The 17,123-nt window shown below is 56.3% G+C and overlaps 2 protein-coding genes across 2 annotated transcripts; both read right to left on the bottom strand.

Annotated features, from left to right (window-relative positions):
- Window positions 1-2,293: 2,293 nt before the first annotated feature.
- Window positions 2,294-3,382, bottom strand: LOC138351149 (uncharacterized). The gene has a single exon (XM_069302785.1). The coding sequence runs from the start codon at window positions 3,380-3,382 to the stop codon at window positions 2,294-2,296; it is 1,089 nt and encodes a 362-aa protein (XP_069158886.1).
- Window positions 3,383-15,336: 11,954 nt separating this feature from the next.
- On the bottom strand, window positions 15,337-16,164 carry LOC138351150 (uncharacterized). Its single transcript, XM_069302786.1, has one exon. It carries the CDS (start codon window positions 16,162-16,164, stop codon window positions 15,337-15,339), a length of 828 nt encoding a protein of 275 aa, XP_069158887.1.
- Window positions 16,165-17,123: the final 959 nt, after the last annotated feature.

Raw genomic sequence — 17,123 nt, forward strand, 5'->3', positions numbered from 1 at the left:
ACATAGTGTCCACGAGGCCACATAGTGTCCACGAGGCCTCATGGTGTCCAAGATGCCACATGGTGTCCACGAGGCCACATGGTGTCTGCGAGGCCACATAGTATCCGCGAGGCCACATAGAGTCCTCGAGGCCTCGTGGTGTCCACGATGCCACATGGTGTTTGCGAGGCCACATAGTGTCCACGAGGCCACATAGTGTCCACTAGGCAACATAGTGTCCACGAGGCCACATAGTGTCAACGAGGCCACAGTGTCCTCGAAGCCCCATAGTGACCACGAGGTCACATGGTGTCCTCGAGGCCACATAGTGTCCACAAGGTCACATAGTGTCAAAGAGGCCACATGGTGTCCAAGAGGCCACATAGTGTCCACGAGGCCACATAGTGTCCACGAGGTTACATAGTGTCCACGAGGCCACATAGTGTCCACGAGGCTACAGAGTGTCCTCGAAGCCCCATAGTGACCACGAGGCCACATTGTGTCCTCGAGGCCACATAGTGTCCACGAGGTCACATGGTGTCCTCGAGGCAACATAGTGTCCACAAGGCCACATAGTGTCCATGAGGCCACATGGTGTCCAAGAGGCCACATAGTGTCCACGAGGCCACATAGTGTCCACGAGGCCACGTGGTGTCCTAAAGGCCACCTAGTGTCCATGAGGCCACATGGTGTCCTAGAAGCAACACAGTGTCCACGAGGCCATATGGTGTCCACGAGGCCACATTGTGTCCTCGAGGCCACATAGTGTCCTCGAGGCCACATAGTGTCCACGAAGCCACAGAGTGTCCTCGAAGCCCCATAGTGTCTACGAGGCCACATGGTGTCCAAGAGGCCACCTAGTGTCCACGAGGCCACATGGTGCCCTGGAGGCAACACAGTGTCCACGAGGCCACATGGTGTCCACGAGGCCACATAATGTCCACGAGGCCACATAGTGTCCACGAGGCCACATAGTGTCCACGAGGCCACATGGTGTCCACGAGGCCATATAGAGTCCACGAGGCCACACAGTGTCCACGATGCCACAAGGTGTCCTCGAGGCAACATGGTGTCCACGATGCCACATAGTGTCCACGAGGCCACATAGTGTCCACGAGGCCACATAGTGTCCTCGAGGCCACATGGTGTCCACGACGCCATATGGTGTCCGCGAGGCCACAGAGTGTCCTCGAAGCCCCATAGTGACCACGAGGGCACATTGTGTCCAAGAGGCCACCGTGTCCACGAGATCACATGGTGTCCTCGAGGCCACATAGTGTCCACGAGGCCACATGGTGTCCTAGAGGCCACATGGTGTCCACGAGGCCACATAATGTCCTCCAGGCCACATAGTGTCCACGAGACCACATAGTGTCCACGAGGTCGCATAGTGTCCATGAGGCCACATAGTGTCCACGAGATCACATGGTGTCCGCGAGGCCACATAGTGTCCGCGAGGCCACATGCTGTACACGAGGCCACATGGTGTCAACGAGGTCACATAGTGTCCACGAGGCAACATAGTGTCCTCGAGGCCACATGGTGTCCACGAGGCCACATGGTGTCCGCGAGGCCACATAGTGTCCACGAGGCAACATGGTGTCCGCGAGGCCACATAGTGCCCACGAGGGCACATAGTGTCCACGAGGCCACATAGTGTCCACGAGGCCACAGAGTGTCCTCGAAGCCCCATAGTGACCACGAGGCCACATTATGTTATCGAGGCCACATAGTGTCCACGAGATCACATGGTGTCCTCCAGGCCACATAGTGTCCACGAGGCCACATGTTGTCCACGAGGACACATGGTGTCCACGAAGCCACATGGTGTCCTCGAGGCCACAAGGTGTCCACGAGGCAACATAGTGTCCACGAGGCCACATGGTGTCCACGAGGCCACACAGTGTCCACGATGCCACATGGTGTCCTCGAGGCAACATGGTGTCCAAGAGGCCACATAGTGTCCACGAGGCCACATAGTGTCCACGAGGCAACATCGTGTCCACGAGGCCATATGGTGACCTCGAGGCCACATGGTGTCCACGAGGCCACATGGTGTCCTCGAGGCCACAAGGTGTCCACTAGGCAACATAGTGTCCACGAGGCCACACAGTGTCCTCGAGGCCACATGGTGTCCACGAGGCCACATGGTGTCCGCTAGGCTACATTGTGTCCTCGAGGGCACATAGAGTCCTCGAGACTACATAGTGTCCACAAGGCCACATAGTGTCCACGAGGCCACAGAGTGTCCTCGAAGCCACATAGTGACCACGAGGCCACATTGTGACTTCGAGGCCACATAGTGTCCACGAGATCACATGGTGTCCTCGAGGCCACATAGTGTCCACGAGGCCACATGGTGTCCTATAGGCCACCTAGTGTCCACGAGGCCACATGGTGTCCTGGAGGCAACACAGTGTCCACGAGGCCACCTAATGTCCACGAGGTCACATAGTGTCCACGAGGCCACATAGTGTCCACGAGGCCACATAGTGTCCACGAGGCCACATGGTGTCAACGAGGCAATATAGTGTCCACGAGGCCACACAGTGTCCACGATGCCACATGGTGTCCTCGAGGCAACATGGTGTCCACGAGGCCACATAGTGTCCACGAGGCCACATATTGTGTCCACGATGCCACATGGTGTCCACGAGGCCACATAGTGTCCACGAGGCCTCATGGTTTTCACGATGCCACATGGTGTCCGCGAGGCCACATAGTGTCCACGAGAACACATAGCGTCCACGATACCACATGGTGTCCACGAGGCTACATAGTTTCCACGAGAACACATAGTGTCCACAAAGCCACATAGTGTCCACGAGGCCACATAGTGTCCACGAGGCCTCATAATGTCCAAGATGCCACATGGTGTCCACGAGGCCACATGGTGTCTGCGAGGCCACATAGTATCCGCGAGGCCACATAGAGTCCTCGAGGCCTCGTGGTGTCCACGATGCCACATGGTGTTTGCGAGGCCACATAGTGTCCACGAGGCCACATAGTGTCCACTAGGCAACATAGTGTCCACGAGGCCACATAGTGTCCACGAGGCCACAGTGTCCTCGAAGCCCCATAGTGACCACGAGGTCACATGGTGTCCTCGAGGCCACATAGTGTCCACAAGGTCACATAGTGTCAAAGAGGCCACATTGTGTCCAAGAGGCCACATAGTGTCCACGAGGCCACATAGTGTCCACGAGGTTACATAGTGTCCACGAGGCCACATAGTGTCCACGAGGCTACAGAGTGTCCTCGAAGCCCCATAGTGACCACGAGGCCACATTGTGTCCTCGAGGCCACATAGTGTCCACGAGGTCACATAGTGTCCTCGAGGCAACATAGTGTCCACAAGGCCACATAGTGTCCATGAGGCCACATGGTGTCCAAGAGGCCACATAGTGTCCACGAGGCCACATAGTGTCCACGAGGCCACGTGGTGTCCTAAAGGCCACCTAGTGTCCATGAGGCCACATGGTGTCCTAGAGGCAACACAGTGTCCACGAGGCCATATGGTGTCCACGAGGCCACATAGTGTCCACGAGGCCACATAGTGTCCACGAGGTCACATATGTGTCCACGAGGCCACATGGTGACCACGAGGCCATATAGTGTCTACGATGCCACATGGTGTTCTCGAAGCAACGTGGTGTCCACGAGGCCACATGGTGTCCACGAGGCCACATGGTGTCCACGAGGCCACATATTGTGTTCACGATGCCACATGGTGTCCGCAAAGCCACATAGTGTCCACGAGGCCTCATGGTGTCTACAATGCCACATGGTGTCCACGAGGCCACATAGTGTCCACGAGGCCTCATAGTGTCCACGAGGCCACATAGTGTCCACGAGGCCTCAAGGTGTCCAAGATGCCACATGGTGTCCACGAGAACACATAGTGTCCACGAGGCCACATAGTGTCCACGAGGCCACATAGTGTCCACGAGGCCTCAAGATGTCCAAGATGCCACATGGTGTCCACGAGGCCACATAGTGTCCACGAGGCCTCATGGTGTCCACGAAGCCACATAGTGTCCACGAAGCCACATGGTGTCCTCGAGTCCACATAGTGTCCACGAGGCCACAGAGTGTCCTCGAAGCCCCATAGTGACCACGAGGCCACATTGTGTTATCGAGGCCACATAGTGTCCACGAGATCACATGGTGTCCTCCAGGCCACATAGTGTCCACGAGGCCACATGGTGTCCTAGAGGCCACATAATGTCCACGAGGCCACATAATGTCCTCCAGGCCACATAGTGTCCACAAGACCACATAGTGTCCACGAGGTCGCATAGTGTCCACGAGGCCACATAGTGTCCACGAGGTCACATGGTGTCCGCGAGGCCACATAGTGTCCGCGAGGCCACATGCTGTCCACGAGGGCACATGGTGTCAACGAGGTCACATAGTGTCCACGAGGCCACATAGTGTCCTCGAGGCCACATGGTGTCCACGAGGCCACATGGTGTCCGCGAGGCCACATAGTGTCCACGAGGCAACATGGTGTCCGCGAGGCCACATAGTGTCCACGAGGGCACATAGTGTCCTCGAGGCCACATAGTGTCCACGAGGCCACATGTTGTCCACGAGGCCACATGGTGTCCACGAAGCCACATGGTGTCCTCGAGGCCACAAGGTGTCCACGAGGCAACATAGTGTCCACGAGGCCACATGGTGTCCACGAGGCCACACAGTGTCCACGATGCCACATGGTGTCCTCGAGGCAACATGGTGTCCAAGAGGCCACATAGTGTCCACGAGGCCACATAGTGTCCACGAGGCAACATCGTGTCCACGAGGCCATATGGTGTCCTCGAGGCCACATGGTGTCCACGAGGCCACATGGTGTCCTCGAGGCCACATGGTGTCCACGAGGCCACATGGTGTCCGCGAGGCTACATTGTGTCCTCGAGGGCACATAGAGTCCTCGAGACTACATAGTGTCCACAAGGCCACATAGTGTCCACGAGGCCACAGAGTGTCCTCGAAGCCACATAGTGACCACGAGGCCACATTGTGACTTCGAGGCCACATAGTGTCCACGAGATCACATGGTGTCCTCGAGGCCACATAGTGTCCACGAGGCCACATGGTGTCCTAGAGGCCACCTAGTGTCCACGAGGCCACATGGTGTCCTGGAGGCAACACAGTGTCCACGAGGCCACCTAATGTCCACGAGGTCACATAGTGTCCACGAGGCCACATAGTGTCCACGAGGCCACATAGTGTCCACGAGGCCACATGGTGTCAACGAGGCAATATAGTGTCCACGAGGCCACACAGTGTCCACGATGCCACATGGTGTCCTCGAGGCAACATGGTGTCCACGAGGCCACATAGTGTCCACGAGGCCACATATTGTGTCCACGATGCCACATAGTGTCCACGAGGCCACATAGTGTCCACGAGGCCTCATGGTGTCCAAGATGCCACATGGTGTCCACGAGGCCACATGGTGTCTGCGAGGCCACATAGTATCCGCGAGGCCACATAGAGTCCTCGAGGCCTCATGGTGTCCACGATGCCACATGGTGTTTGCGGGGACACATAGTGTCCACGAGGCCACATAGTGTCCACTAGGCAACATAGTGTCCACGAGGCCACATAGTGTCCACGAGGCCACAGTGTCCTCGAAGCCCCATAGTGACCACGAGGTCACATGGTGTCCTCGAGGCCACATAGTGTCCACAAGGTCACATAGTGTCAAAGAGGCCACATGGTGTCCAAGAGGCCACATAGTGTCCACGAGGCCACATAGTGTCCACGAGGTTTCATAGTGTCCACGAGGCCACATAGTGTCCACGAGGCTACAGAGTGTCCTCGAAGCCCCATAGTGACCACGAGGCCACATTGTGTCCTCGAGGCCACATAGTGTCCACGAGGTCACATGGTGTCCTCGAGGCAACATAGTGTCCACAAGGCCACATAGTGTCCATGAGGCCACATGGTGTCCAAGAGGCCACATAGTGTCCACGAGGCCACATAGTGTCCACGAGGCCACGTGGTGTCCTAAAGGCCACCTAGTGTCCATGAGGCCACATGGTGTCCTAGAGGCAACACAGTGTCCACGAGGCCATATGGTGTCCACGAGGCCACATAGTGTCCACGAGGCCACATAGTGTCCACGAGGTCACATATGTGTCCACGAGGCCACATGGTGTCCACGAGGCCATATAGTGTCTACGATGCCACATGGTGTCCTCGAAGCAACGTGGTGTCCACGAGGCCACATAGTGTCCACGAGGCCACATGGTGTCCACGAGGCCACAAATTGTGTTCACGATGCCACATGGTGTCCGCAAAGCCACATAGTGTCCACGAGGCCTCATGGTGTCTACAATGCCACATGGTGTCCACGAGGCCACATAGTGTCCACGAGGCCTCATAGTGTCCACGAGGCCACATAGTGTCCACGAGGCCTCAAGGTGTCCAAGATGCCACATGGTGTCCACGAGAACACATAGTGTCCACGAGGCCACATAGTGTCCACGAGGCTACATAGTGTCCACGAGGCCTCAAGATGTCCAAGATGCCACATGGTGTCCACGAGGCCACATAGTGTCCACGAGGCCTCATGGTGTCCACGAAGCCACATAGTGTCCACGAAGCCACATGGTGTCCTCGAGGCCACATAGGGCCCACGAGGCCACATGGTGTCCACGAGGCCACATAGGGCCCACGAGGCCACATAGGGCCCACGAGGCCACATGGTGTCCACGAGGCCACATAGTGTCCACGAGGCCACATGGTGTCAAGAAGGCCACATGGTGTCCATGAGGCCACATAGTACCCACGAGGCCAAATGGTGTCCACGATGCCACATGGTGTTTGCGAAGCCACATAGTGTACACGAGGCCACATAGTGTCCAGGATGCCACATGGTGTCCAAGAGTGTCCACGAGGCCTCAAGGTGTCCAAGTTGTCACATGGTGTCCATGATGCCACATAGTGTCCACAAGGCCACATAGTGTCCACGAGGCCTCAAGGTGTCCAAGATGCCACACGGTGTCCATGATGCCACATAGTGTCCACGAGGCCACATGGTGTCCTCGAGGCCACATAGGGCCCACGAGGCCACATAGGGCCCACGAGGCCGCATGGTGTCCACGAGGCCACATAGTGTCCGCGAGGCCACATGGTGTCAACAAGGCCACATGGTGTCCATTAGGCCACATAGTACCCACGAGGCCAAATGGTGTCTTCCAGGCCACATAGTGTCCACGAGGCCACATGGTGTCCTCGAGGCCACATAGTGTCCACAAGGCCAAATGGTGTCTTCCAGGCCACATAGTGTCCACGAGGCCACATGGTGTCCTCGAGGCCACATATTGTCTACAAGGCCACATTGTGTCCTCGAGGCCACAAAGTGTCCACGAGGCCACATAGTGTCCACGAAACCACATAATGTCCACGAGGCAACATAGTTTCCACGAGGCCACATAGTGTCCACGACGCCGCATGGTGTCCACGAGACCACATTGTGTCCTCGAGACCACATAGTGTCCACGAAGCGACATGGTGTCCATGAGGCCACATTGTGTCCACGAGGCCAAATGGTGTCGTCGAGGCCACATAGTTTCCACGAGGCCACATTGTGTCCTCGAGGCCACATAGTGCCCAAGAGGCCACATGGTTTCCACGAGGCCACATAGTGTCCACGAGGCCACATAGTGTCCACTAGGTCACATTGTGTCCTCGAGGCCACATAGTGTCCACGAGGTCACATAGTGTCCACGAAACCACATAGTGTCCACGAGACCACATACTGTCCACGAGGCCACATAGTGTCCACGATGTAACATGGTGTCCGAGAGGTCACATAGTGTCCACGAAGCCACAGAGTGTCCATGAGGTCAAATAGTGTCCACGAGGCCACATAGTGTGCGCGAGGGCACATAGTGTTAGCGAGGCCACATGGTGTCCGCGAAGCCACATGGCGTGCACGAGGCCACATGGTGTCCACGAGGCCAAATGATGTCCACGACGCCACGTAGTGTCCACGAGGCCACGTGGTGTCCAAGAGGCCACATAGTGTTCACGAGACCAATAGTGTCCACGAGACCACATTGTGTCCTCGAGATCACATAGTGTCCACGAAGCCACATGGTGTCCATGAGGCCACATTGTGTCCACAAGGCCAAATGGTGTCTTCGAGGCCACATAGTTTCCAGGAGGCGACATGGTGTCCTCGAGGCCACATAGTGCCCAAGAGGCCACATGGTGTCCACGAGGCCACATAGTGTCCACTAGGTCACATTGTGTCCTCGAGGCCACATAGTGTCCACGAGGTCACATAGTGTCCACGAAATCACATAGTGTCCACGAGACCACATACTGTCCACGAGGCCACATAGTATCCACGATGTAAAATGGTGTCCGCGAGGTCACATAGTGTCCACGAAGCCACAGAGTGTCCACGAGGTCACATAGTGTCCACGAGGCCACATAGTGTGCGCGAGGGCACATAGTGTTAGCGAGGCCACATGGTGTCCGCGAAGCCACATGGTGTGCACGAGGCCACATGGTGTCCACGAGGCCAAATGATGTCCACGAGGCCACATAGTGTCCACGAGGTCACATAATGTCCATGAGGCCACATAGTGTCCACGAGGCCAAATGGTGTCCACGAGGCCATATAGTGTCCTCGAGGCCACATAGTGTCCACGATGCCAGATAGTGTCCGCGAGGCCACGTAGTGTCCGCGAGGCAACATGGTGTCCACGAGGCCACATGCTGTCCGCTAGGCTATATAGTGTCCACGAGGCCAGATGGTGTCCAAGAGGCCACATAGTGTCCACGAGGCCACATAGTGTTCATGAGGTCACATGGTGTCCGCGAGGTAACATAGTGTCCACGAGGCCAGATAGTGTCCACGAGGCCAAATAGTGTCCAAGAGGCCACATGCTGTCCACGAGGCCACATAGTGTCCACGAGGTCACATAGTGTTCACGAGGCCACATGGTGTCCGCGAGTCCATATAGTGTCCGCGAGGCCAGATAGTTTCCACGAGGCCCCATAGTGTCCACGAGGTCAAATAGTGTCCACAAGGCCACAAGGTGTCCACGAGGCCACATGGTGTCCACGAGGTCACATAGTGTCCTCCAGGTAACATGGTTTCCACGAGGCCACATAGTGTCCACGAGGCCATATGGTGTCCAGGAGATCACATGGTGTCCACGAGGCCACATAGTATCCTCAAGCTACATGGTGTCCACGAGGCCACATTGTGTCTTCGAGGCCACATAGTGTCCACGAGGCCACATGGTGTCCACGAGGCCAAATGGTGTCTTCCAGGCCACATAGTGTCCACGAGGCCACATGGTGTCCTCGAGGCCACATAGTGTCCACAAGGCCAAATGGTGTCTTCCAGGCCACATAGTGTCCACGAGGCCACATGGTGTCCTCGAGGCCACATATTGTCTACAAGGCCACATTGTGTCCTCGAGGCCACAAAGTGTCCACGAGGCCACATAGTGTCCACGAAACCACATAATGTCCACGAGGCAACATAGTTTCCACGAGGCCACATAGTGTCCACGACGCCGCATGGTGTCCACGAGACCACATTGTGTCCTCGAGACCACATAGTGTCCACGAAGCGACATGGTGTCCATGAGGCCACATTGTGTCCACGAGGCCAAATGGTGTCGTCGAGGCCACATAGTTTCCACGAGGCCACATTGTGTCCTCGAGGCCACATAGTACCCAAGAGGCCACATGGTTTCCACGAGGCCACATAGTGTCCACGAGGCCACATAGTGTCCACTAGGTCACATTGTGTCCTCGAGGCCACATAGTGTCCACGAGGTCACATAGTGTCCACGAAACCACATAGTGTCCACGAGACCACATACTGTCCACGAGGCCACATAGTGTCCACGATGTAACATGGTGTCCGAGAGGTCACATAGTGTCCACGAAGCCACAGAGTGTCCATGAGGTCAAATAGTGTCCACGAGGCCACATAGTGTGCGCGAGGGCACATAGTGTTAGCGAGGCCACATGGTGTCCGCGAAGCCACATGGCGTGCACGAGGCCACATGGTGTCCACGAGGCCAAATGATGTCCACGACGCCACGTAGTGTCCACGAGGCCACGTGGTGTCCAAGAGGCCACATAGTGTTCACGAGACCAATAGTGTCCACGAGACCACATTGTGTCCTCGAGATCACATAGTGTCCACGAAGCCACATGGTGTCCATGAGGCCACATTGTGTCCACAAGGCCAAATGGTGTCTTCGAGGCCACATAGTTTCCAGGAGGCGACATGGTGTCCACGAGGCCACATAGTGTCCACTAGGTCACATTGTGTCCTCGAGGCCACATAGTGTCCACGAGGTCACATAGTGTCCACGAAATCACATAGTGTCCACGAGACCACATACTGTCCACGAGGCCACATAGTATCCACGATGTAAAATGGTGTCCGCGAGGTCACATAGTGTCCACGAAGCCACAGAGTGTCCACGAGGTCACATAGTGTCCACGAGGCCACATAGTGTGCGCGAGGGCACATAGTGTTAGCGAGGCCACATGGTGTCCGCGAAGCCACATGGTGTGCACGAGGCCACATGGTGTCCACGAGGCCAAATGATGTCCACGAGGCCACATAGTGTCCACGAGGTCACATAATGTCCATGAGGCCACATAGTGTCCACGAGGCCAAATGGTGTCCACGAGGCCATATAGTGTCCTCGAGGCCACATAGTGTCCACGATGCCAGATAGTGTCCGCGAGGCCACGTAGTGTCCGCGAGGCAACATGGTGTCCACGAGGCCACATGCTGTCCGCTAGGCTATATAGTGTCCACGAGGCCAGATGGTGTCCAAGAGGCCACATAGTGTCCACGAGGCCACATAGTGTTCATGAGGTCACATGGTGTCCGCGAGGCCACATAGTGTCCACGAGGCCAGATAGTGTCCACGAGGCCAAATAGTGTCCAAGAGGCCACATGCTGTCCACGAGGCCACATAGTGTCCACGAGATCACATAGTGTTCACGAGGCCACATGGTGTCCGCGAGTCCATATAGTGTCCGCGAGGCCAGATAGTTTCCACGAGGCCCCATAGTGTCCACGAGGTCAAATAGTGTCCACAAGGCCACAAGGTGTCCACGAGGCCACATGGTGTCCACGAGGTCACATAGTGTCCTCCAGGTAACATGGTTTCCACGAGGCCACATAGTGTCCACGAGGCCATATGGTGTCCAGGAGATCACATGGTGTCCACGAGGCCACATAGTATCCTCAAGCTACATGGTGTCCACGAGGCCACATTGTGTCTTCGAGGCCACATAGTGTCCACGAGGCCACATGGTGTCCACGAGGCCACATGGTGTCTTCGAGACCACATAGTGTCCACGAGGCCACATGGTGTCCTCGAGACCACATAGTGTGTACGAGTTCGATGGTGTCCACGAGGCCACATAATGTCCACGAGGCTACATGGTGTCAACGAGGCCACATGGTGTCCACGAGGCCACATAGTGTCCACGAGGCTACATTGTGTCCTCGAGGCCACATATTGTCCACGAGGCCACATAGTGTCCACGAGGCCACATAGTGTCCACGAAGTCTCATAGTGTTCACGAGGCCACATGGTGTCCGCGAGGCCATATAATGTCCGCGAGGCCAGATAGTTTCCACGAGGCCACATAGTGTCCACGAGGCCACATAGTGTCCACGAGGTCACATAGTATCCTCCAGGCCACATAGTGTCCACGAGGCCACATCGTGTCCTTTAGGCCACATAGTGTCCACGAGGCCATATGGTGTCCAGGTCACATGATGTCCACGAGGCCACATAGTGTCCTCGAGGGCACATGGTGTCCACGATGTCACATTGTGTCTTCGAGGCCACATAGTGTCCACGAGGCCACATGGTGTCCATGATGCCACATGGTGTTTGCGAGGCTACATAGTGTCCACAAGGCCACATAGTGTCCACGAGGCCACATGGTGTCTTCGAGGCCACATAGTGTCCACGAGGCCACATGGTGTCCTCGAGGCCACATAGTGTCCACGACGCCACATAGTGTCCACGAAGCCACATAGTTTCCACGAGGTCACATAGTGTAAACGAGGCCACATAGTGTCCACGAGGCCACATGATGTCCGCGAAGCCACAGAGTGTCCACGAGGTCACCTAGTGTCCATGAGGCCATATGGTGTCCGCGAGGCCCCATGGTGTCCATGAGGCCACATAGTGTCCACGAGGCCAAATGGTGTCCACGAGGCTACATTGTGTCCTCGAGGCCACATAGTGTCTACGAGGCCACATAGTGTCCACGAAGCCACATAGTTTCCACGAGGTCACTTAGTGTCCACGAGGCCACATAGTGTCCACGAGGCCACATGATGTGTGCGAGGCCACAGAGTGTCGACGAGGTCACATAGTGTCCACGAGGCCACATGGTGTCCGCGAGGCCACATGGTGTTCATGAGGCCACATAGTGTCCACGAGGTCAAATGGTGTCCACGAGGCCACATAGTGTCCTCGAGGCCACATAGTGTCCACGAGGCCAGATAGTGTCCGCGAGGCCACATAGTGTCCACGAGGCCACATAATGTCCACGAGGCCACATGGTGCCCGCTAGGCTATATAGTGTCCGCGAGGCCAGATAGTGTCCACGAGGCCACATAGTGTCCACAAGGCCACATAGCGTTCACGAGGTCACATGGTGTCAACGAGGCCACATAGTGTCCTCGAGGCCACATAGTGTCTACGAGGCCACATAGTGTCCACGAAGCCACATAGTTTCCACGAGGTCACATAGTGTCCACGAGGCCACATAGTGTCCACGAGGCCACATGATGTCCGCGAGGCAACAGAGTGTCCACGAGGTCACATAGTGTCCATGAGGCCACATGGTGTTCGCGAGGCCACATGGTGTTCATGAGACCACATAGTGTCCACGAGGCCCAATGGTGTCCACGAGGCCACATAGTGTCCTCGAGGCCACATAGTGTCCACGAGGCCAGATAGTGTCCGCAAGGCCACATAGTGTCCACGAGGCCACATAATGTCCAAGAGGCCACATGGTGTCCGCTAGGCTATATAGTGTCCGCAAGGCCAGATAGTGTCCACGAAGCCACATAGTGTCCACAAGGCCACATAGCGTTCACGAGGTCACATGGTGTCCACGAAGCCACATAGTGTCCACGAGGCCACATAGTGTCCACGAGGCCACATAGTGTCCACGAGGTCACATAGTGTTCACGAAGCTACATGGTGTCCGCGTGGTATATAGTGTCCGCGAGGCCAGATAGTTTCCACGAGGCCACATGGTGTCCACAAGGCCACATGGTGTCCACGAGGTCACATAGTGTCCACGAGGCCACATAGTGTCCACGAGGCCACATAGTGTCCATGAGGCCTCATGGTGTCCACGAGGCCACATGGTGTCCATGAGGCCACATAGTGTCAACGAGGCCACATGGTGTCCACGAGGCCACACGGTGTCCACGAGGTCATATAGTGTCCTCCAGGCCACATGGTGTAAACAAGGCCACATTGTGTCCTCGAGGCCACATAGTGTCCACGAGGCCACATGGTGTCCAGGTCACATGGTGTCCACGAGGCCACTTAGTGTCCTCGAGGCCTCATGGTATCCACGAGGCCACATTGTGTCCTCGAGGCCACATAGTGTCCACGAGGCCACATGGTGGCCATGATGCCAGGTGGTATTCGCGATACCACATAGTGTCCACGAGGCCACATAGTGTCCGCGAGGCCATATGGTGACCTCGAGGCCACATAGTGTCCGCGAGGCCACATGGTGTCCACGAGGCCGCATGGTGTCCACGAGGCTGTATAATGTCCGCGAGGCCACATAGTGTCTACGAGGCTATATGGTGTCCTCGAAGCCACATAATGTCTGCGAGGCCACATAGTGTCTACGAGGCGACATAGTGTCCACGAGGCTACATAGTGTCCTCGAGGCCACAATGTCTACGAGGCCACATGGTGTCCTTGAGGCCACATAGTGTCCACGAGGCCACATGATGTCTACGAGGCCATATTGTATCCACGAGGTCACATAGTGTCCACGAGGCCACATGGTGTTCACGAGACCACATAGTGTCAACGAGGCCACATAGTGTCCACGAGACCACATAGTGTCCACGAGGCCACATAGTGTTCACGATTCCACATAATGTCCACAAAGCCACATGGTGTCCACGAGGCCACATGGTGTCCACGAGGCCACATGGTGTCCACGAGGCCACATAGTGTCCACGAGGCCACATAGTGTCCACGAGGCAACATAGTGTCCACGAGGCCACATATTTTCCACGAGGCCACATGGTGTCCACGAGGCCACATGATGTCCATGAGGGCACATAGTGTCCACGAGGTCACAAAGTGTCCACGAGGCCACATAGTGTCCACGAGGCCACACAGTGTCTACGATGCCACATGGTGTCCTCGAAGCAACGTGGTGTCCACGAGGCCACATGGTGTCCACGAGGCCACATGGTGTCAACGAGGCCACATATTGTGTTCACGATGCCACATGGTGTCCGCAAAGCCACATAGTGTCCACGAGGCCTCATGGTGTCTACAATGCCACATGGTGTCCACGAGGCCACATAGTGTCCACGAGGCCTCATAGTGTCCACGAGGCCACATAGTGTCCACGAGGCCTCAAGGTGTCCAAGATGCCACATGGTGTCCACGAGAACACATAGTGTCCACGAGGCCATATAGTGTCCACGAGGCCACATAGTGTCCACGAGGCCTCAAGATGTCCAAGATGCCACATGGTGTCCACGAGGCCACATAGTGTCCACGAGGCCTCATGGTGTCCACGAAGCCACATAGTGTCCACGAAGCCACATGGTGTCCTCGAGGCCACATAGGGCCCACGAGGCCACATAGGGCCCACGAGGCCACATGGTGTCCACGAGGCCACATAGTGTCCACGAGGCCACATGGTGTCAAGAAGGCCACATGGTGTCCATGAGGCCACATAGTACCCACGAGGCCAAATGGTGTCCACGATGCCACATGGTGTTTGCGAGGCCACATAGTGTACACGAGGCCACATAGTGTCCAGGATGCCACATGGTGTCCAAGAGTGTCCACGAGGCCTCAAGGTGTCCAAGTTGTCACATGGTGTCCATGATGCCACATAGTGTCCACAAGGCCACATAGTGTCCACGAGGCCTCAAGGTGTCCAAGATGCCACACGGTGTCCATGATGCCACATAGTGTCCACGAGGCCACATGGTGTCCTCGAGGCCACATAGGGCCCACGAGGCCTCATAGGGCCCACGAGGCCGCATGGTGTCCACGAGGCCACATAGTGTCATCGAGGCCACATGGTGTCAACAAGGCCACATGGTGTCCATTAGGCCACATAGTACCCACGAGGCCAAATGGTGTCTTCCAGGCCACATAGTGTCCACGAGGCCACATGGTGTCCTCGAGGCCACATAGTGTCCACAAGGCCAAATGGTGTCTTCCAGGCCACATAGTGTCCACGAGGCCACATGGTGTCCTCGAGGCCACATAGTGTCCACAAGGCCACATTGTGTCCTCGAGGCCACAATGTGTCCACGAGGCCACATAGTGTCCACGAAACCACATAGTGTCCACGAGGCAACATAGTTTCCACGAGGCCACATAGTGTCCACGACGCCGCATGGTGTCCACGAGGCAACACAGTGTGCACGAGGTCACATGGTGTCCAAGAGGCCACATAGTGTCCACGAGGCCACATAGTGTCCACGAGGCCACATAGTGTCCACGAGGCCACATAGTGTCCACGACGCCGCATGGTGTCCACGAGGCAACACAGTGTCCACGAGGTCACATGGTGTCCAAGAGGCCACATAGTGTCCACGAGGCCACATAGTGTCCACGAGGCCACATAGTGTCCACGAGGACACATTATGTCCACGAAGCTATATAGTGTCCACGATGCAACATGGTGTATTCGAGGCAACATGGTATTCACGAGTCTACGTGGTGTCCACGAGGCCACAAAATGTCCACGAGGCCTCATGGTGTCCACAATGCACCATGGTGTCCGCGAGGCCACATAGTGTCCACGAAAACACATAGTGTCCACGATGCCACATGGTGTCCACGAGGCCACATAGTGTCCACGAGGCCATATAGTGTCCACGAGGCCACATAGTGTCCACGAGGCTTCATGGTGTCCACGATGCCACATGATGTCTACGAGGCCACATAGTATCCGCGAGGCCACATAGTGTCCTCAAGGCCTCATGGTGTCCACGATGCCACATTGTGTTTGCGAGGCGACATAGTGTCCAAGAGGCCACGTGGTGTCCAAGAGGCCACATATTGTTCACGAGACCCCATAGTGTCCACGAGACCACATTGTGTCCTCGAGACCACATAGTGTCCACGAAGCGACATGGTGTCCATGAGGCCACATTGTGTCCACGAGGCCAAATGGTGTCGTCGAGGCCACATAGTTTCCACGAGGCCACATTGTGTCCTCGAGGCCACATAGTGCCCAAGAGGCCACATGGTTTCCACGAGGCCACATAGTGTCCACGAGGCCACATAGTGTCCACTAGGTCACATTGTGTCCTCGAGGCCACATAGTGTCCACGAGGTCACATAGTGTCCACGAAACCACATAGTGTCCACGAGACCACATACTGTCCACGAGGCCACATAGTGTCCACGATGTAACATGGTGTCCGCGAGGTCACATAGTGTCCACGAAGCCACAGAGTGTCCATGAGGTCACATAGTGTCCACGAGGCCACATAGTGTGCGCGAGGGCACATAGTGTTAGCGAGGCCACATGGTGTCCGCGAAGCCACATGGTGTGCACGAGGCCACATGGTGTCCACGAGGCCACATGGTGTCCACAAGGCCAAATGATGTCCACGAGGCCACGTAGTGTCCACGAGGCCACGTGGTGTCCAAGAGGCCACATAGTGTTCACGAGACCAATAGTGTCCACGAGACCACATTGTGTCCTCGAGATCACATAGTGTCCACGAAGCCACATGGTGTCCATGAGGCCACATTGTGTCCACAAGGCCAAATGGTGTCTTCGAGGCCACATAGTTTCCAGGAGGCGACATGGTGTCCTCGAGGTCACATAGTGCCCAAGAGGCCACATGGTGTCCACGAGGCCACATAGTATCCACT

The sequence above is a fragment of the Procambarus clarkii genome, chromosome 48 (assembly GCF_040958095.1).
Source record: "Procambarus clarkii isolate CNS0578487 chromosome 48, FALCON_Pclarkii_2.0, whole genome shotgun sequence".
Taxonomy (NCBI): domain Eukaryota; kingdom Metazoa; phylum Arthropoda; class Malacostraca; order Decapoda; family Cambaridae; genus Procambarus; species Procambarus clarkii.

Coding starts and splice junctions, on each gene's coding strand:
- LOC138351149 (XM_069302785.1), bottom strand. CDS start 3,382: ATGTGGCCTCTTGGACACCATGTGGCCTCATGGACACTATGTGGCCTT.
- LOC138351150 (XM_069302786.1), bottom strand. CDS start 16,164: ATGTGGCATCGTGGACACCATGAAGCCTCGTGGACACTATGTGGCCTC.